Source organism: Pomacea canaliculata, linkage group LG6 (genome assembly GCF_003073045.1).
Source record: "Pomacea canaliculata isolate SZHN2017 linkage group LG6, ASM307304v1, whole genome shotgun sequence".
Taxonomy (NCBI): domain Eukaryota; kingdom Metazoa; phylum Mollusca; class Gastropoda; order Architaenioglossa; family Ampullariidae; genus Pomacea; species Pomacea canaliculata.
Window position 1 is genome coordinate 7,661,241 of NC_037595.1, and position 21,960 is coordinate 7,683,200.

Sequence of the window (21,960 nt, forward strand, 5' to 3'; positions counted from 1 at the left end):
ATTGATGACAGACTAGTATCATCTTTAAGGTCTAAAAGTCACCCACATCCCCCCATCACAACTTCTTCCATACAGCATTCTTCAGTTTGTTTGTTTTTTTGTCATCGTCGTCATCATATCCTTGTCGTCGCCGCCACAAATGATTTATCTCCCTTGTCTTCTGACCTTGTCCTTTTCTGACCTCGTGTGCGTTCCTCTCGTCTGTTGATCAGGACTTCGCCGAGACGACGATGAACGAGCTGCTGGGGTGGTACGGGTACACTGACGTCATCAAGAGCCAGGACACGGCGCAGCTCTCCCTGTCCACCTTCCAGCCTCCCACCGCCTCCTCCCCTCGCCAACGGGCCGCCGGCCGTCACGTCGACACCCCTGAGGCCGAAGCCGAGGACGAGGACGACAACCACATCCACGACGACAACGACGACCCAGAGCTGGGGGCGCCACGGCCGGACAGTGCGGGCAGCGCGCGCATGCCCAGAGACGAGGAGAACGACACTGGACGCTTGAGTGAGTACAGACCTCGTTATAGGTGTGTTCGTGTGTGTGTGGGTTGGGGATGGTATGTCTGAGGTCTTTGAGTCTGTGTGAGAGAGAGAAGAGAAAAGTGTCTGATAAATGAGTTCCCGGCTTACCTACAACCGCTATGAATGCCATTTCGCTTGCATTCTCAGATATCATCCAAAATATTACTATCCAAAAATATTAACGACAAAGCGTCAGGTCGTTTGCAGGTGACAACAATAAAAAAAACAACAAAACCTTCTAATCAGGGGCTTAAAGCAAGTTGATCTGGTTCAACTGCACTTTACCGACGCCTCCATAGCTATGACGTCACGAGGGTGTAGCTAGCTTGCAGTTAGTATCTATAGCAACGGTCAAACGAGAAACATAAGGACAGAGAAAAATTAACACTTATTCTCTTCTTGAAGTGATGTTTGCAGAAAGGAGGGCGGGAAGAATGAAGAAGAACAAGAGAGTGTTTACATTGAGAAAATGTTTGAATATTAGACCGACCTTGACCGCCCACCACCGAATGTTCGCGACTAGAAGCCGACTCACCGTGACGTCATGGCCTCCCGTCGTCTTCAGACGTGGAAGAAACGTCGGCGTGACGCAGGTTCAATTAACGGGAGGCAATGTTGCTGGTCTGTGAGCCCCGGACACCAGTGAAACAAATGTTGATTTTGTTTTACCTCTCCTAACCCTTTCCTGTAGCCCACCAACCGGGCCCGCTGTTTAAGCAGTAAAACAAACAAATAAACAAACAAACAGCTATAAAAAAAACGGTGCATGATACCTTTCAAAAAGTACAGGTGCGAGCTGGACAGAGGAAGATTATGAAGGAAAGAAAGACAACGAAAATTTGATGTGTGTGTTGTTGTTGTGGGTCGACGCACGCGTGATGGTATGAAGAAAAGCGCCGAAAGCTTTGTAAAATAAAGAAAAAAAAAATGGCATGATCATTATGTTTCTCGCCAACAGTAGTTTGAAAAATAAACTCTGCCTTTGCAATGTCTGGTAGTCCATCCCCCTGATGAACATTGGTATGGTGGGTGGACAATCGTAAATCTGACCTCAAGATGACCCACACATAGATCCGGGTGTTCTACCCGACAAAGTTTTATATTTTCTTTATTCTAGATGTTGCATTCGGCTGTTGGAGCTAAATAAATCTGTTAATCAGAGGAAGGTTGTGGAGGTATTCCTGGCGAAGCAAAAACCGTTGCTAAGGAGGAAATGACGTCATGTTTGTCTTTTTAGAGAAAATAGCACGTGCTTGTTTTTGTTGCTCCTCAGCGGGGTGACGGGTGAATTCAAGACGTGCATGTTCCTTCTCCAATGTAGCCCCGCTTTTGTGGAACTCGCTTCCCCTCTCGACCAAGGAGTCTGATAGTATTGGATCTTTCAAGAAAAATCTGAAGACTCACTTGTTTAAACTTTTTTGAAGTTTTCATTTGACCTGCAGTTTGGTGGCTGCTGGGATCACCGCGCATTGAGCGCATCTTTGTGATGCGGATACTGGCGCGCTATAAAACTACATCATCATCATGTTTGTACCTACCCTGTAAAGTACATTTTGTTGTTTTACTCAGCTCACAACACGAGAGGAGACGTGTGGATACCAACAGACGTGGCCATCAGCGAAGTCTTTGTTGAGAAAACCCGTGTCACCACGATGTACACTTCATACTTACGCTTTCATTGGCTGCAATCACTTTATTAATTACATTTTCCTTTTAATTGTTTGTACGTGTATAGTCTTCCTGAAAAAAAGGGGTCAGAGGTCATAGAGCACTTCTCTGTCACACTCCTAACCGATTGCGTTGAGGTAGACATTGTGACAGTTATCTCACTGGTCGTCATCAGGGGTGTAGCCGGGTGTTGCTGGGTCGTGAAAGACGATGCAGCCACCCCGGATGCTAATTAGCGCACTGGCCGTCGTGCGGCGACTTGTTTATGGCGCCAGTGTTCAGCCATACTAACGCCGACATTTGACGGTGGATCGCCGCTGGTGGAGGTCGCTGCCGCGTCTGCAGCTGGGAGGGAAAGGAAGAGGAGGCAGATGTCGGAGGTACACCCGGGCAGTAGATACCCTTGTTGCATGCTGCAGACGGTAGGTGTTGTTGTTGCTACAGAGGGTGGATATCTGGATGACAAAGCAGGGTAGAGGTTGCAGCTAAGGGAAGGTAGCTGAGGGTTGAAGAGGGAAGAAGTCCCTGGTCTGGTGAAGGAGGGAAAGGTAGAGGTTTGTGATGCGAGAATGGAGGGTAAGTCCTTGATGAAAGAGTTGGGGGTGGGGATATATCGAGAAAAAAATCAGAGAAAAAGTGTTCTTGTTGCCAGAGGCGAGGGTAGCAGATATGCCGGATGATGTAGCAGATGCGTGTTCCAATAGATACACAGCAACAAAATCTCAAATCAGGGAGGAGATGCTCATCACAAGAGAGATTAAAAGACGTTTCACAAATAAAGTTTGGATCATCAAGTCCAAAAAAAAAAAAAGAAAAAAAAGGAGAAACACTTCTCCCCCTCTACAATACCCCACCGAGAGCTTCCTGCCCTCGTGTTCTCCTACAACGATGAGAATCGGTCGTCTGCTCCGCTCGTACTGAGTTTCACGGAAGTTGCCGACCGCTAAACAGCGGCGAGGACCTGCCACCCGCTGGGTACCTGTCACGTGGCACACATGGCCGCCATTTCTCACCGTCCTGCGCACCGCAAGACATCAGGGTCGGACGCCAGAGCTAATTACACTTCATGGCTTCCAGTTTCACCGCCTCATCACCACAGCTCGTCCCGCCGAGAACATGATGGCAAATAAGTAGGAGATCTTGTGTTCTGCCTTTCCGCCCATCTCTCATTCCTAGAGCTCTTTATTTTAATTCTTTCTCTTTTGCTTTTCCATTCGCTTAAAAAAGAATAAGCAAGAAAACTCCACTTTCAGAGAAGGATAGAAAAAAAGAGTGCCCGTTGTTTCGTGGTACCAAGTAAAAAAGAAGTAGGTAGGGATAGATGTGATTTTTTTATTTTCGCAGCCATTTTCTATTTATAGTAATGAAATGGATGGACGTTTTTAAGAATTTCAAACTGGATGTTGTACGGACCTGAAGAGCAGAGAGTACGTTCGTCAAGTTTTATGTTCTGGCCTTTGGTGACCATTGCAGTCATTGTTTTCCCAGACATTTGTTGATGTCCCCCTTCTCCGCACATCTCGCCCTCACGTGACGGCACGTGAGTCTACTGGTCACTGTTGTCGCCTGGCTGCGCGTCACACCTGTAGTGCATCCAAGGGTCACCTGCTGTGTGTCACACCTGAGTATCCAAGACGTCTGTGTATCAAAACGGTCGGCGTCATGCCTGCTGCTGGTCAGAGGCCTCCATTGGAGCTCTGTGACCTGTGACCTGTGTCCAGTCTCTCCCTTGATCTTTTTATCTTTCTCGTCTTCCTCGGCTTTCATCGTCTCTCTCCACTGCAGGCTCTGTGGTCCTCACCCTTCCTCTTCCTTCTCTACCAATTATTTTCTCTGACCTCTCTGTGGCTTTGTTCCTATCACAGTTGTCTCTCTCAAGCTTAAACAAGGGGCAATTAATTGTGTGTGACTGTAGGACAGATTTACCTTGTAAGTAACCAGAAAGCACGTGTAAATATAACACAGTTTGTCTGGCTGTTTGTTTATGTGTATGTATTCAATAATCCTAGTCAATGTTCAAACTGCTCGCTGTTTTCCTCCCGGTATGTTTCACTAGTTACGTACTACCCACACCACGTCACGCACGGGTCCCAGCGTGCGCACGTCACATCACGTGGGCGTTTGTGACATTGTAACTAAATACGTGTGTTTATCAGTAAGTGCATTACTACATTTTCTCGCGCATGTGTGTGTGTGGAAAGTGAATGCTGCATACGTGCGTGACGTGTGTGTGTGCGTGTGTGTGTGTGTGCGTGTGCGCCTATGTCTTTGTGTATTTTAGGGTGTGGCTCATAACTGACATTAATATCTGTCGAGGACATTCCAGCTTTATGGCCCGTCCACGTGAGCAATCTACGGGGTTAATAGCTCGCCTCCGGCTGTTTGGAATTAGGGTGGAGCCGCAGACAAACGGCTTGGTTTCACAGTTGTCTCCCCAAATGATACGTCACCTTATAGGGCGCTGAACCGCAAGCAAGGGGCGCATGCGCACATGCATTCTCTCTCACACATCCAAGCACTCGCATGGAAGCTGATGAGAGCAAGATAACATCTCCATCACGATTGCCTGGACTATTATACTTTAATATGTTTGGCCTGTTGGTACAGTGGCAGTCTGAATGTCACGTGACTTGCAGCGGACACTCTACTACCCTTCCAACTGTTTCCATAGTGACGTACATTTGTGGTTTTAGCGAGGTCTGTACAACATTTCCATGTAAAACAAAGTTTCTAAACTAAATACATCATGGCTGCTGCTTCTGAGAGGAAAAAAACTATGGCTTCTGATATTTCACACTCGCTGTCTAAACACTTTTCTTCACCGGACGCAATATGTTCAGACATGTGATGTTTATATTTAAAAAAAAAAACCCTTTGCCCAATATATCCACATATTCAACTACATGTGTTCAGATAAGAACTCCATTCACCTTTTTTCGAGGGTTTGTCACTTTAACTTTTAGTCCAACGTTTTAGTCGGGTTTCAGTCAAGTGAAGAAGTCAAGTTGCTGCTGCTCTGCATCTGCAGCGAATATTACCAACAAACACACACATGTACACAAAAACTGCGAAAAGAAGAGAAAAAAAAAATGGAGAAAGTGAACGACGCGACCCTGTCATGGCGCCCGAGTTCCAAGCTGGTGACATTCTCATATTGCACGATTTGGCGGACGTGTTTGCTTTAGCCACGGGGAGGGAGAGACAGTGTGGGGAGACCGCCAGCAACACGATACTGCTGGGCTCGGTCTTGCTGGGGGAGAGGTGGTGGCATGGGGAGGGCGCAGCAAGTGTGGACACGGTCGTGGTGGGGCAGGCGGTGGTGTGGAGAGACAGAGAAGTGTGGAGAGACAGAGAAGTCCCACTTACTTCACAAACCAGCTTTTCCTTCATTCTACCCCGGGTACTTCGCCCGTACTAACCCGTACCTGACACCCTCTTGTTTCTTCGACAACGGTGTGTTAAAGTTGAAAATCTCTTTGTCGCCGAGTGTCTTAGTGTCTCGATATAGGTTTTTATTTCTTTATGTGTGTGTTTATCTCTTCTTTCTTTTATTGTCTACAAGTGTGTGTGTGTGTGCTTGAGATGAGATAATGAGAATGAAATGAAAGCCAGTTTGGTTCCCTTGGCATGTCCTTTCGTAAAAGCATCCTAGCCCTCCTTTATCATCCCACCAGCTCCCATCATGGCTGTGATGTTTCTCTGTCACTTCTCTCATCCCCGAGGACGATTCCTGCTGCGTTGTTTGGTCCTCAAGCTGTAGCCTGTAAACATATGTGACACAGCCTTGTCAATTGATTACTAGGTCTCAAAACAAACATCCAATAATAAGAGCATGAGAAGAGAAGTTTTCTATTTTTAAGAATTAGTAAATTTCCTCGCCCAATACAGAAATTCCGAGAGACAGCCAGAAGGTGGCAAGTAGCCATTGCGGTATACTTACCAAACTTGGAAGACGAGGACAACAACTAGACGAGACTCGAGAAGAAAGAATCCATGTGAAGACAGAAGTGCGAAATCCTGAGGATTCTGTCGTTTTCTGGAACGAGGACAGTAGGTGTAGTGATCTGTGAAAAGATTGCAAAGATTTATCATGGCGAGGTCCTGTCCACTCCCAATCCTGTCTTAGTGTAAACCTTTCATTTCATCTTCATCAAGATGTGCACTGAGATTTTATAATTGCCTTCAGGAATTAAACGAGAAATATTTGGTGGGAGGTCGAGTGAAAACTGATCTCAGGTATGTAAAGTGTCGGTTTGCTGGCTGTTGTAGATGCTACTAGTGGAGGAGGATTCTGTATTCACCTTCTGTCTGCAGACTGGACAGCCAGGTGTGTACAGTGTCTGCGGGACAAGTCAGAAGTGACTGCTGACTCCGTTAAATAAATATTAAATAAATAAATGACTTCGTTAAATAAATATTACACATTGAGTATAGGTGATACGAGGTGAGACAGTTGTCAACTTGCGGTTACAAGAGGATAGGACATCTACAAACCCTTCATCTCTCTTTCTCTCTTTCCCTTATGGTTATGGTCCTTGTGCAGTATCAATAATCTGCTTAAAAAGATCCGTTTTGTACGATTAACAAACAACAGTTATGTTATATTTCTGCATATATTAGTTCGTTTTTACAGAGAACATTTGTGTAGTGGAGAGTTCGGGAGGGGGGGGGGAGCAGGAAGGTGGCTTTCAGCCCAAAAATCTCCTGACCTCCACGTGACCCCACTTTTGCCACATTCGCATCCGCCGACATGAGACGATGCTAGGATGTTTGATGAGACAAGAGACGGGAACAGAGAATAAAACGAAGGGGAAGAAGAACCTTCCAAAGAGAAGATGCCGTGCCGAGTGTCTTTAGGAAACGAAAGCCGGCGGTCGTGAGGACAAGATGGGGACATCCGCTCCTCCACCACGACTGCTGCGCATTGCGTGAAGTCACGCATGGTCGATGAGCAGAACTCACTGCATCGAAATGAACCCCACCCCCTACTCGCTTCCATCCACCCCACCCCCAACCTCCCATCCCTACGAAGCAATAAGCACTAGATGACAGTAGACGCCGAGCGCCGAGAACCTCGCTACTTCCTGTCCCAGACCCGATGGCAGTCGGACAGCAGAAATAGATTCGACCACGTCGAGAGGCGACGAGGGGAAGACGATACGTCCCCGGACATCGGCGCACCAACAAGGTGGATCCAGTCCGGCAGGCAGGCGATGGCAGAATTTAGTGAAGACATATCGGAAGGCCGACAACAGCCCGGTAAGGGGAGACCGCTCCAGAGTAATCTCCCCCTCCCCTGCCGGAGAATTTGGCGTCTCGGCTTGCCGGGGCCCGCGCCTTGATTCATGGCAAGCATCAGGCGCGATGAATGCGAGGTGTCTTTATTACTTGTATGATGCGGAGGAGGGCAGGGGGGATCCAGTGGCGTCTTAATGCAAACAGCCGCCACGGAGGGGCTTCTCCGGCCCAGTGACCGCTGTCCGTGCGACGAGGAGGGAGGAGGAGGAGGAGGAGGGAGGGGCAGAGATGCCGGCCACACTCTTGTGTGCCCGTCAGCCATGACTGGCTGCCTTGCCCTTCCTGACGGCTTCCTGTCGTCACTTCCGGTTACGGATCAAAAAAAAAAAACCTGACTGGATTGTGGGATTGAGTTTTCGTCGCCACAAGTCGAGTGCAGACAGATGAGAAGTGTTCAGCGCTATCGCATGGACACTTATCGATAATCAGGTTGTAGACGAGTTGTCTTGAAAGTCTCTAATCTTTGTGTCATCTAAGACAACCGAAAAAAAAACTTCTCTGTTTATAGCATCCTTTTTAGAGTGACATCGCGTGTTGGAGAGAGAGAGAAGCTAAAGAGAGAAAGAAAGAGAAATAGAGACAAGAGAAACTATTTGTTTGTTTCCTGACCTTTTGCCCGATCCTATTTGTAGAATCTGTCGGACTGGTCGTCGTTCATCTAGAACTCTCCTGTGACTTCAGAATGGTCTGGTTCTGTCGTCACCCCTCCCCGTCTGCCGACGACTGACGATTCATGGGTAGTCTCTGCGACTCCAGCCTACGTCACGACAGGTCACTGAGGTCAGGTGATTGCTTGCGCTGTCTTGCTGTTGAGGGCGAGGTCGACACGGGGGACAGATAACCCTCTGGGAAGGAGTTCTGTCCACGAAATGCAGACCTCGTCTGGAATCTTGATAGCGTCACCTTGCTGTCCTAGTGACAGCATTCTTGCCCTTTGACCTCTGCATCATATCGTATGCTAATCACTTCTACTCATGCGCAGTCGGTCAATAGTTCTGGCATGACATCTCGATGTGTGTGAGTGGACACCCTTACTATTGTGTCTGGAGTTACCTGTCCAGGACTTCCACACGTACTCTCATGACGTCAGCCCTACCCGCCATCTTCAGGAGTTGGTGACATCACTGGATCTCTCAGCCTCTCTCTCAGCTTCCTGACTTCTGAGTTCCTCGCACACCGACACTGCTGCCTCGTGACACTCCGGCTGCCGCCATCGACTGCACCCGAGTCGTCAGCCACCCCTTTGCAGCACCCAGGGGTCGGGTAAGCGGACACCCGCATCGACGGAAAGATAAGACGCAAGCAAACAGTCGTGTTTGAACGCTGCCAGGGAGAGGCGGCGACATCGCGGATAAGGAGGTGAAGGAGGTGAGGGGAGGGGAGGTTGCTACGGACAGCAATGATGTCTTCTTTTTTTTGTGAATCGGCATGTCAAGAAACAGCAATTCGAACCGGCACCTTTTTATTTTTAAGGTGAAGGTAGGTAAGGGTTAGGTTGGGAGGTAGAGGTTGCTTTGTAAGTGCGTCAGATCGCGCGTACACGAGACGCACACCTCGGTACAGACGATTGCATGTAGCGACTGCTGCTAATATTTACTCACATACCTGCCTTTGGTGTGATATGTTATTATTGTTTTGAATGAGTTGCTGTTATTGTCTCAGGCCAGGTAACAGTTTGCTTTGGGTACTGTCGACATGTGGCTGTTGTTAGTCGTGGACGAACACTGTTTTTAGTATTGTCTTGCTAGGAATTATTATTACTGTCGTACTAGATCTTCCAACGGTTACTTTTGTTACTGATTGGGTTTTGTTTGTTATTGTTTTGTCTTGGAGTCGCCAACAGTCGATATTGGTAGTCTCGCGATGTGTTGATACTTGCTACTCTCCGTGTCGTGAAGTGTGATATGGAGACAATCTACATTCTACAATATCTACATCGTACACCTGAAGATGATTACAGTCGCGGTCCTGTGGTGTTGTGACTGGACAGATGGTGGTGTGTGGTCAGTCTCATTACCCTGGGCTGTCGCTACGTGGCGCTGCTGTGCCTCTAGTGCACGTGCCATACGACATCAACATCCCTTGTTGGTCACAACACCCACTAACATATCGTCGTAGTGGAATTTTCTTCGTCGTCATTTTCTTTGTCCTCGAGTAAGAGAGTGGGGGAAACAAGACTTCAGTTTTTGTGAGAGAGAGAGAAGCAGGAAGTTACTAGTCAGCAGCAGCGGCAGCAGTGAGTGATGGAGACAGCGGCAAAATGCTGCACGACAGGGGACGCAATTATGAAGCGTAAGTAAGATTATCTCGTGGCGGGGGTCGGTAACAGGAACCTGGCGATGACCTCAGAAATCGGATGATAATCTACAAGTCCCCGTCTCTCCTACAGTCCACCCGACTTGGCTACAGTCTTTGTCTTGCCTTCACTCTATGTCTTGCCTACAGTCCACCCGACTTGCCTACAGTCTATGTCTTACCTACACTCCTACTCCGTGTCTTGCCTACAGTCCTTGCAGAACTTGCCTCGTTTTCCGTTTTTTTAAAAAAAATATTTTTATTGAGGTTACAATGTTCTCGTCGACCCGAGATTTTGACGAGAGGTTTCAGGATGCGCTGAACAGTGTGTAATTCATGGCAGTATTTTTTTCTCTATCACACACTCACTCTTTCTCTCTCTCTCCACCTCCGTCTAGCTCTCCGGGCATTAGAGCCTGCTTACCCAGAGGCCGGCAAGAAAGGATTCTGTTCGTCTAATCGCATTATAAACTCTCATAAACCTCTGTGCAACATGATGTCCTGTGCACCGCACTGATTTATGCGCCCTCTGCCGACAATGCGCTTTTGAGCGCTTAAGCACGCGCATGTGGCTTTTATTCCTCCTAAGCCGTAAGCCTTCAACTTCCTTCTTTGTTTGCGGAGTTTGCACTGTACGGAGGTGAAAAATGAAGCTGCAAGAACAGGTCCACTCGGGGGGAGACAGTCTTCCTAAAAAGGAAATATTGTCTACACGGCAGCAGGCGATGTATTGATAAACTGTCGGAGGTGAAAATAGTTGGAACCTCCTCAACACCAGAAAATAGAAAGGATGCAGGGTTGATGTGAATATCAGCTTTTCCAGCCAACCCTTTGGGGTCAAAGGTCATTATTGTTTACTTTTGGTTTCATTGAAATGTCGATCAGACTTTTGATGAAATTATTTCCTATATTATACAATTTTTCTCCCCAAATTCATTCATACATACACCTCCCGCTGGTATGTCTGGAAACACAATCACATCCCATGTCGATGTAAGACTTTTCTTGCTGTCGCCATCTTGGCAGGTACTGATGCTTGTCTCTGGACCTCGCTGGCAAGACATATAACTCAAAGAGCTAACAATGTTGTAGACTGTATTGTGGACACTGGCGACATCCACACCTTGTTGCCTGGCACAAGCAATGTGATCATGCTTCTTGTATTGCTTTAACGTGTCACGTGACCCGTGTTGCCGACAGTAACAATGTCGTAATGTGCTCCGTATTGTTGGAACTGACAGTGTAATGTATACTGTGTTGTTTACATTAGCAAAGGTGTAATGTATACAGCATCGCGGACGTTGACAATGTCGTAATGTATACAGTATTCTGGACGTTGACAATGTCGTAAAAGTCTGCTGCTGCGCATGCGTGAAACCCATGATTGTAGCGGCAGAGTGAAGAGAATGGTTGATGGAACGCCTCGTCATCTCAAGCCCACGCCCTCCGCCCCCGGTGGCAAATTATGCCTCCTAGCTGCCAGAGGGCCTATTGTGGAGGGTTAGGGTTCGGAGCTGCAGGAAAGGTGTTGCATGATGGGAAGTAGGTGTCTGTAGCTGGAGGGGGCAAGTATGAACACTCAACACGAGACGCGTGTTACATCAAAGGAGGATGAACATAAGTAGGTAGGGTTAGGGTGTGGGTCAGGTTTGAGGTTGCTCATGATGATGGTAAAGACGAAGTAAAGGACGGAGTTCGCTGAGGAAGATGAATTCGCTGACCGGCCTGTAAAGGGATTTAGAGGATGGACATGAATTCCAGTCCAGGTTTCTATGTACTCCACTATCAGTGTCAAGGGAGGGGAGCCAGCAACATAAACAAGTCCAGGGGTAAACCGATCTCCCACCTCTTCATCTCCTTCCTTCTTTTCCTCTGTGCACGACCTGGATGCTGAAGCAATTAGCCGAGTGTCCATTTCAAGGAGGGAGAGAGAGAAAGGGGGAGTGGATGGGTGGGGGCGAACTGGAGATCCTCCGAAGACCATGGGCGGCAAAAAGAAAACATGAAATATGGTGCAGTCCAAGTTGAGAGCACAAGTACAACGTTTTGTTGGGAACAAGGTGTTAAGGCTTCAGCGGAAACCGGATATTTTAATGTACCGCCTGCAAAGGCTTTTGACGAAACTGGAGACGTTTGAAGATAGGGTAAGCTCAGCGGAGAAAAAGGGTTTCCTGTTCTGTTTGTCTTTCTCTCTGACCCACCATTACTCTGGCGCGCGTTTTCCGGTCGGGAGGGTCGTGTTACAGATATCGTGTCCGGGAGCCAGTCGTCGCTGGTACTGGGTTCCTGTTCTCGCCAAGCCTCGTTTCGAGCGAGAGCGTGCGTTGTTTGCGCGAGATGCGGGGCGAGCAGTGACGTTGCAAGTGATCGGGGCTCACGTAAGACTGACTTTATGGGAGAGCAATCGTTTGACCCTCCCTCTCCTCCCTGTTTTACTCTGAGAACATGTTATGTCTCCCTCCTCAAGATGAACTTTTGTATGTGTCATGTACGGAACGCAGTCGCCGTCCTCGTGCGATGCTAGGCAACGCTGCTCACAGCAGTGACGTGGCACGAGCTGGTCCGGCAACACACTGAAATTCTCAAAAGCTTCGTGAGAGGAGATGGAGGTTGGGGTAGAGACAGAACTGGACGGCCAACGTGAAGGGTTGGACCGGTCGATTGATGATGATCATGATGATTAGTTAAAAATAACCCATAAAGAACCCCATTGACGATAAATCAAATTTGAAGCAGACACAACTATTAAAATGCAAAACAACTGAATCTACCGTAGTCTGTTTGCTGTAAACTTGTAATAAATGCAAATGTAATACCTCGAGCTGTATATAATCATCATGCTTACACCTGTATGTGAGATACTTATACTGAAGGGAAGTAGTTTTGCGTATTTTCTATTCTTGTTTCCGTTACCCCACTACCCAACTTCCATTTGGTGCGATTTTTTCCATCCTCCCATCTGTGACAAGATCAAGATGGTGGCGATGACGTGGCCGTGTACCTGTTCCACGTGCAATAAAGATGCATTGTGGGTGGACGTTGGCGGCTGTTCATTTCTGTTGGTCTGAGAGTTTCAATCACCAGTCGTGTGGTGTCCGTTGTCCCGAGGGAGGATGAGGTCAGTGCAGGACAAAAGCGAAGCAGACGACACCAAGGGGAGAGAAGAGGTATGTCGACAGAGTTACTCAGCTTGTTTTGTGAGGTAGAAAAAAAAACCCACACCTCTGTGAACTCTGAAATACCTGTTGATGAATTCAGTGAAAGTAAGTGGAAACTTACTAACACAGCTGTTGCTAGGTTGATGTCGGGTACAGACAGGACATTGCTACCCGTGCTGCTGGTGTCAGGGGTGTAAGTAGGACTTAGTTTTTCTTACTTTCTCAGTCACGGGAAAGGTCTCAGTACCAGTATCTTTCGATGTTCTTTCTCTCTCAAAACATTTTCAGGACCAGGCGCTGCTAACTGAACATCATTCAAGTCTGAACTACACAGTTTACAACCTCCCCACACATGGGTCGCCCGCACATCCCCGCCTCGTATAAAACATTTTGTTGTTTTTATTTCGTCCTGTGGTTTGTTTAGTTCGAGTTCCTATCTTTACTGCGTAACCTAAGCAGGGTTCGGTGAACTTTCTGCAGGTTGTTGGGGACAAGTCTGAGAATAATGTGGAAGTTAACTCGTGTTGGTAATGGGAGCCTGTGTCTCGACCGTAACTTGATTCGCGGCTGAACTTCGCCGCCCGCCCATGTCTACCCCCTGCACTCATCCACCCACAGACTGGGCATTATGTATGTATATTAAAACAGTATACGTGGGTGACTTCATGAGTTCGAATAAGGGGCAGGATGATTTGGTTTCATTGTCTCATCTAAACCTACCCCAGAGATTTACAGCAAGAATTTTACTTGGCCTCTGTGTAAAGATATCTTAATCTTGTTGCACAGCCACACTTATATATAAACACACTTATATATAAACACACTTATATATAAACACCCCTTCACCTCCCATCTCTCTCTCTGCCAACACCTATCCTACCCGCTTTCCTCCATACAACCGGGTGTGAACAGTTTCTGAGGTAACATCGGCATGGTTATCATCGGCATCAGGATGCCCATTGCCCGTTTTGCATCAGCAGCTTACAAACTTCGTTTCTACTTTTGACTTTTATGTCTTTTTAGTTTTATGCCTCGACTACAAAAACTGTCTCCGTCTTCCTCCTATTTTCTAATTCAATTCTCAAGAAAGAAAAGAGCTCTAGGTCATTTTACTTCACAGGAATGAGAAAAATCTCGTCTGTTTTTTTTTTTTCTTCCTTTTCGCCCTGTAACTTTCTGTTCTGGGGTCCTTTGGTGTCTCCCGACTTAGATGGTCTAGTCCATTATTTTTGCCTTAAACTCTTGCTTTTTCCAACTGTTCTAGTAATTTTTTTATTTCCTGATACAAGAGAGCGCGCACACACATGTACCCGTACCTGAATGTTTGCGGGTCCTTGCTACACCTTCATTGACAAAACAAACTAAAATTTGACTTCTTGCACCAGTTCATCGCGTTTATTTATTTATTTATTTTTTCTTTCATTGTACATTCATCAGTTTCTTTGCTTGTTTCTTTATTCTTTCATCCACACATTTTTTTTCTTCTCGTTCTTACGTGGGTGTGTGGGTGGGTGGCATTCAGTCTGTTCGTCAGTAGGTCTGGAATGTTGCTGTTGTTGTCGTCGTCGCTGCACCTGTCGTGTAGACACGGTGTTGTTACACCCACTGTACTCACACCTTGCCTGGTGTTCTTCTATTTATTTTCTTTCTTTAATTTTTTTTGTATCACTTCTCTACTTATTCAACTGTCAGAACTGACTTCCTTTACAGCAAAAGTTTTAACAAGATCAGGTTTGATGTCTTCATTCCAACATTCCCCACATTCTGTCGTTCACCATCCTTGTTTGTTTTTAAATGTACAGCCATGTTTTCTTGTCCTGTGTAAATAAGTTTAATCTGTGTAACTAACGATCTTATTTATTTGAAAAGTAAAACAAAAGCAAGCAACTCAACACACCTAATTAAATTAACCCTGTCGTGGTATTCAAACATTGATACGTTGTTCTTTTTTGCTGAGTCTCGTGGCCTTAAAGACAGACAAATAATACTTGATTTAAATGGCTGGCATTAAAGACAAGACAATCACCGCTTTTTTTTTGCTCCACCTCGTCTCGTGGTGACCACCGATATCCTGACCACACAACACCTGGTGCCGACCTTCACACAGCCAGGTAGGAGGTGGCGAACTGAGGTATGGAATGGAGAGCATAGATATATATATTCTCTACCTGAGGTATGACAATTGAGAACACAGATATACTCTCTACCTGAGGTACAACCATGTCGACTGAGGTAGGAAGTGGTGTCTGAGGTCTGAAGGGTCACCTGTGTCCAACAGTAGCCCCTGAACTACTAAACTGGTGACAGGTACAATGTCGACTCAGGTTGACATATTAAGGTGTATTGGTTATGACACTTGTCACCACTAAAATAAGAGGCCCTGGGTTCAGATCTCGTCTCGGAACACTTTTTGTATATGACACCTGTTTTCTGTCGGAGGTTTCATCCGGGTACCTCCTCCCCTTCCTCTCCCCTAATAGCGAGAAATCATTGCTAGGTGGAAGCACTTTCTTTCTAAAACTACCGCCAACGACAACAGCAATAACGACCGAGGTACAAAAGGGGTGACTGAGCTATGAAAGCGATGACATTACAATAGTGGCGACTGAATGATAACAGCGGAGATTAGTAAGTCAGCAACAACAACAACACTAGGGTCATGCCTGCTGACCTCGGTTTCGCTTGACTGACTGAAGACCGACACGCGCGAGCAATTTTGTTCCCACCTATGCGCAAGACAAGAAAAGAAAGGTTGTAACGGTTTTTATCAGTGGGTACCCGAAGTTAACGACCGCCGGTAATTATTATTTTGGTTATAGATGTCAAATGACCGTACGACTGTGATAATGTTAAAGGCGACTATACCTTCCTCACACTCCACAAGAACAGAACCCCCTGGCAGAGGGTCGACCCGCCCTCCCCTCACCTCACCCACCCACACACCCGTCTGTCTCTCTCTGACTTATTTACGGGTGCACACTTCGTGGCGCCTCATAAACTCCCGCTTCTCGGCCCGGATAAACGTCGTCGCCGCGTGGGTCTATTGACGTCCGTGTCTTCGTCATATGATAAGCACCTCGACTTTTTATGAACCTGCATTCTGCGCGCGAGCGGGAGGTGATGACCTGTGACCCCTTCAGGCCTGTGAGCCCTGCGACTGATGGTAGCGGTGTGCATGGCGTGACGACGTGTCGTTAGGCAAAACGCTGTTTCCAAATCGTGTCGGGGGTCAAAGCGAGCAGCAAGGGATCGTGCCCTCCGCAGCTCCTCCCTGCCTCCTCTTGATCCACCCGACCCCTCACCCTGCTACTCCATGGCGTCAGAGCCGTCAGTTGTTTTTTTTTTCTGACGCTGTGGGGTGGCGAGGTCGCCTCTTCTCACCCTGACACTGAAAAAAGTTTTAATATTGTTTGGATAATACTTCACTGCATTTTCCGAGGGTTTTTTTTTCTGAGACTCGTTAGAGTGTGGCTTGCATGTATGTAATTTTAACCATACCCTTACCCGCACCCCTTTCTCTTCCTCTTCACTTTAATTATCTTGGATGTTAAAATAAAAGTAGTTTGTGGATAGATAAAGTAAATATGAAGCCGGAATACTACTTTCTTTTCTCGGGCGTATGCAATAGGTCATAGGTCACATGACTTTTTTTTTAAAAAAAAGGTGAGGTAGACGCCATGTTGGTAGTCCAGAAGTGTGTGAGGAAGGTGCTAATCGACTGTACGAGCCACCATGATGGCGCAGGTCAAATCCTTATTGCTGAAAGTCGGCAGAAATGGAGATATCGAGCGTGAGGAATGGAAGCAATTACTGGATTGTTATTTACTCGGTGTCATTACCAAGATGGCGTATCACCACCGCCAACACCTTGATCTCGGCAATCAAACCCTGGGCCAACTGCACCCCACTCTGTAATTATCTTCAGCTCCCTTTACTCGGGTGTTTTGTTGTGTGGAGACGGCACCCTCGCAGCAAGATTGTCAGGATGTCAGAGCGAGTGATAGAAACAGGTTTCCTACAGACCACCCTCCACACTGTCCCCCGATGTTACATGAATGCCTTCACCGGGAGGATGTCGGGGTGAGCGAAACTCTACCCGACAGTTTCAATGGCGACAGCGACTGAGGGTAGCATGTATGACATGCAGCTAATGAGAGGTTGTGAAATATTTTGTTACAAACGGTGATGCATTGGAAAGAGGCGTGCATGAGAATCAGGTCTGGGGTGTAGTTGTGGGGGTGGATGGCGGGGTGGCCATGCGGAACATGCAGGACAGAATGTGTGAAGTAAGTGTATTGCAGATCTTTGTCTTGTTTAATTCCGATGTTGTGTTGACGATTTTCCATCCCTGCCGACAACGATGAAGTGCATGACCCTCGTCGTCAACTCATCGTCTCTTTCGTCGCTCCCAGTCTTGCGACTTCTCGACGCTTGATTAAAACGAGTGGTGGGGTCGGGGGTAAAGGTCAGGGCGCTTGACATCTTAGCAGCAAGAGTTGTTGTTTGGTGTTGTGTCAGCCCCAGCGGTCTCCACTTAGTCAGGCCACGCCGGGTCAGATGCAATTTCAGCCTGGTGTCGTGCAGGAAGGCACCGCGCCTGTAACCGGACACCGTGACTGTATCAGGGACACAAAGCGGGTGGGTCACACCACTGCCGGGTGGAGGAACAGGGGGGAGAGGTGTACAGTACACAGGGCAACAGTGGGAGCGAGGGAGCGAGAAATTGTCAGTCGGTGGGTTGTCGGGTAGCTATCCTGATGTGCGAACAAGTCCTCAGCAGGCGAGAGCAGCGAAATTGTGCACCACAAGTACTGAATTTTTTCTTTTTATTTATTCTTCTTTTGTCAGTTCTCTTTTACGACCTTGACCGCGATATTGAAATGCCTTTGCAGCGAGAAACATGAGAAGGAACTGCGAGAAATCAGATCTTTCACACAGGATTGATTTCTGTGCATCATTCGATCATCTGCACCAGTAACCCGTCGTCTTTTATTTCTTTCTTTCATGCTCTCCTTCATGTATATGTTGACGGACTCGTGTTTTCATTCACTTAGATATTGTTCGTGCTAATCTATCGTTCTCAGATTCGTCCGTCTCACTTGAGGACAGACATTCACTTTTGTTGTTGTTTTTTTTTTTGTGTCTTATTATCTTTTCTGTCAGGCTTAGCATCGTGAACTTTGACACCATTTCATGCTTTTGCTTTTTTGAAGCTCTTCCAGCTTACCAAATGATTATGATGACGATGATGATGACAATGACCAAGTTTCTGAAAAGTGAAAGATCGCGTCTTTTGATAATTGAGTATGATGATAATCCAGGACAATATTCTACACTTTGTTCATCTCTTTGCCAGGCGGAGGTATAAAAGGATGGGGAGGGGGGAGTTAGGCGGGGGTCATGTCCAATGTTCATAATAAACTGATTGACAGATTTAGGTTCTCTTCTGTTTTTCGACCTGCAGTGTATTAAAGCCCTGCGCCGTCTGCAGCCAGGAGGCAACAGGCTGTGATGTGTATGTTTGGGGGTAGGGTGGGTGACAGGATAGAGGGGGCAAGAACCCTTTCCGCCACGACCGATCACCCACCGCGCGGCAGTTGCGTCCCCTTGATTCAAGCAGCGACCTGCGGTGTTAAGTGGCCAAACGAGGCATGACGCCAAGAACCGTAACCGTGCAATAATCCTGAGTGCATTTCCCTCCCTCCCCACACCCTTCTCACTCTCCTCCCTTTCCACTGGCGAATTTCATCGATCTCTCCTCCCGTTCACAGGTTAGTTTTATGCGTCCCCCTCGTTCTAATTTGTGTTTTCACTTATTTTTGTTTGTTTGTTTTTAAGGAGGGAGGGAGGATGGGTGAGTTGGGCGAAAGAAGAATTGTTGTGACGTGATGCGGCAGAGTGGAGGTGCATTGCGCATGCGTGTGTCGTTGTGCAAGAATGCAGCGCGCCGCACTACTTTTTGTTGTTGTTGTTGTTTCTTTGTGCGCGAGGCGCGGCGCTGGTGTCTGGCGTGAAGTGCGCCCAGCTGGCGCTGCAGACATTTAGCCCGCGGTAAGGCGAGCCTCGTGCTCTTTCTCATCACAGAAGGTCAAATGTAACCGGATGCTGATGTAAAGGGACGTTTGAGGAGACAGACAAGTGGCGACTCGGAGAATATTTAGTAGGGAGTGTCTGCGTGTGTGTGTGTGTTGGGGGGTGGGAGTGTTGTTACGCGTGTACAGCTGATGAACAAGTGTGAAATTCTCATTAGGGTGGTTGAAAGGTTACGTGTCAGGGGGTAGGGGGAGGGTGTGTGGGAGGTTTGGTGACGGTCAGAATGAGAAAATGCAGCACTGTGTGTGTGTGAGAGAGATAGAGAGAAAGATAAGGTGAGCACGTGCATGTCCGGAATCCTAGCAGACCACCTACCCGGTAGCAGGTCAGGGTAGGGTTTCGTGTTTCCACGAGATTTTCGTCCAGGGTCGTCTTTGACCTCTTGATGACCTAGCTACACCATGTTTGGACCTCTCTATGTTTGTGTTCGCGTTCATGTATGAGTGTCTGCACAAGAGCGTGTGCGAGTGTGTCTGCGAGCTTTATGTTGTTATGTTGTCAGTCTGCAGTCCGTGTTTGCTTTTGAAAATTTTATATTGTTATGATTGAATGATGAGTAATTTTAATATTTCTGCACGTGAGCGCGTCTGCGACTAATGAGTGGAAATATTTACCTCTGTGTGTGTGTGAAGGACTAGTAGTAATTGTACTTGCATGCGGCAGTCACCTGATGAGAATGACAACAGAGATGATGATGGAGATGATCTATGTTGCAGGTACAGGAAGCAGCGAGACACCTCTGGCAGCCCAACACCGGAGTCTGGTGACCGCCTTGAGCAAGTCCCTGACCTCTAAAGGTACGTGCATCAAATAATTAATTACAAATAATTGTGTGGGTAATTTGTGTGATAGTTTACACACTTCACAGACTGCATCGGCGCCAACAGCTTGTGTTCAGTTACAAACAACCGGCATGACACACTTCAGTGAATTTGTCTCCAACAAACCCTAACATTCACTTTTATTTGTTTCCCCTCTCAAGAAGAATTGTTCCCAGACAGTCACGAGGCGGATGTGACATTCTCTCGGACACTCAGACTTGTTTCTGACTGTGGACAGGTTGTACTCTGTGACCTTTACTCACGGATGTTTAGTGTTCACAACAACAAATACACTTTTAAAAACTTCTTTCCTGAAGATTCTCGAACTAGGATGTTGTGCTCGTGGCCCACCTCTCACGACACGTGATCCTGAGTGTCACAGAGTTTGGTGATGGCGAGACTTTAGTCTGTCATATTTTATAAACATGATAGAGGATGTACTGAATGTGGCAGCAGGAGAGAGAGAGAAGTAGGAATGAAGTGGACTGATTAGCTCATACCCGGGGTAAGTGATTTTACACTTACATAAGAGGTAAGCTGTCAAGTCTTAAATAGTTTACAATCGCCACTAAACATACAAACTGTCAACAACTACATTACACTGTATCTTACGATTCCGTGCGTCTACAAGAGAAGATATTTTTATTCAAGGAACATCCACATTTATTCGAACTGCTGCTCGCATCCTTCTACAGGAAAATGAGGCGAAAACCTCGACCGATTAAAGAAACGAAGATTAAAGACAAACAAGGTTTCTATCCTTCACTCTAATGCCTGTGTGCTCATTGTCATCACACGTTTGGATACAATCATTGGGATGTCAGCAATTCTAGTAGTGGTCAAGCCTACACCTGGCAGTGTTCTTTGAAGTCTACTTTTACCTTTTTTCTCCTCGTGATGTCTTTTCTTTTGCTTTTATTAATTAAAATAAAAAAAATGAAAAAATAAATATAGTGACCAAGTCCGGGTCTGGATCCACTATCCCTCCCTCTCGTCAGGTCTGAGTATCAGTGTGGTTGTCGCATACAAAGACAGTTGCTGGAAGGTCCAGGGTCGGAAATCCTTCCCGAAGCTTTGGTAAAAGACGGAGAAAGTTGATTAATGCGCGAACACTGAGGCTTTCTGGGCATTTCCTGTTTGACACCTTCTCGTGTGTCCTTCCTGAAACGCAAAACAAGCCGCTAGTGCCATGGAGGTGACCTGCAATGGATCTCAATGTGGTCAACAGTTGTCGGCAAAACCATTCTACTTCCGGTTGAGTTGTAGTCAGGAGCAGTAGTGCAGCTGTGCATGGTAAATTATTTATTTTGTTTATTTTTTGCCTGGTGTGTTCCAGCTTTGGAATAAAAAGAAAGACTGTCTCAAAGGACCTTTCTGTCCTTTCTCGTCTGTGGATCCACATCGCCTAGTCTCCGATGGATCGTGTATGGTTTACTTTAGTGTTTTCTGTCCATCTTGCACGGTTTAGTGTGGTCTTTGGCTGCTTTGTGGCGCTGTTATTAGTCTTCTGGATTTTTTTCTTGTATGTATGGGTCATGCCCTTCTCCCTACACACCACTTTGCCCAGTAACGGTCTCTGTGACCTTTCTCTTCGTCTTCGCCATCTTGTCTGCTTTATAGAACTGTTCTCTACTTCACTAAATTTAATTTTTTTTCTGCGGACCATAAACTCGTCGGGGTTTTTACTTCCAGCTTTCCAGAGCATCACTACATTTTCTGCCGATTAAATGTCAAATCTCTGCGTGTAAACGACGTTGATTGACCTCTGAACTCGCGATGGCATGAACGTGGGATACATGGTCAAAAACACGATCGTAAAAGACTAAAATAGGTAGAATAAGGCCTTCTCGACACCGCTCTCTAAAAGTATATCTCATGTGTCGGTGTCATGTGATTTTCCCCTTGATGTTACCTGGTGTCAGGTGAACTGATTCGATGTAAAGTAACCATCAACCAGTCCCTGGTGTCGGTTGCGTCGGCTTTTGCATGAAGTCAGGGTGAGGGTGAGTGTCCTGATCGTTTCCTGCAACCGGTGAAGGGTTACGAACGTTGACCTAATCATCCTCGAAAGGTCCTCGCTGCTTTAGCCTCGTTATAACCAGT

At 46.8% G+C, this 21,960-nt stretch overlaps 1 protein-coding gene across 1 annotated transcript in view; it reads left to right on the forward strand.

Moving 5' to 3' along the window:
* The window catches only part of LOC112565738 (sine oculis-binding protein homolog), a 93,735-nt gene that overhangs the window by 49,557 nt on the left and 22,218 nt on the right, over positions 1 to 21,960 (forward strand). The window contains 2 exon segments of the mRNA XM_025241427.1: positions 213 to 507; positions 19,753 to 19,833. Of these exon segments, the coding sequence (XP_025097212.1) occupies positions 213 to 507; positions 19,753 to 19,833 (376 nt within the window).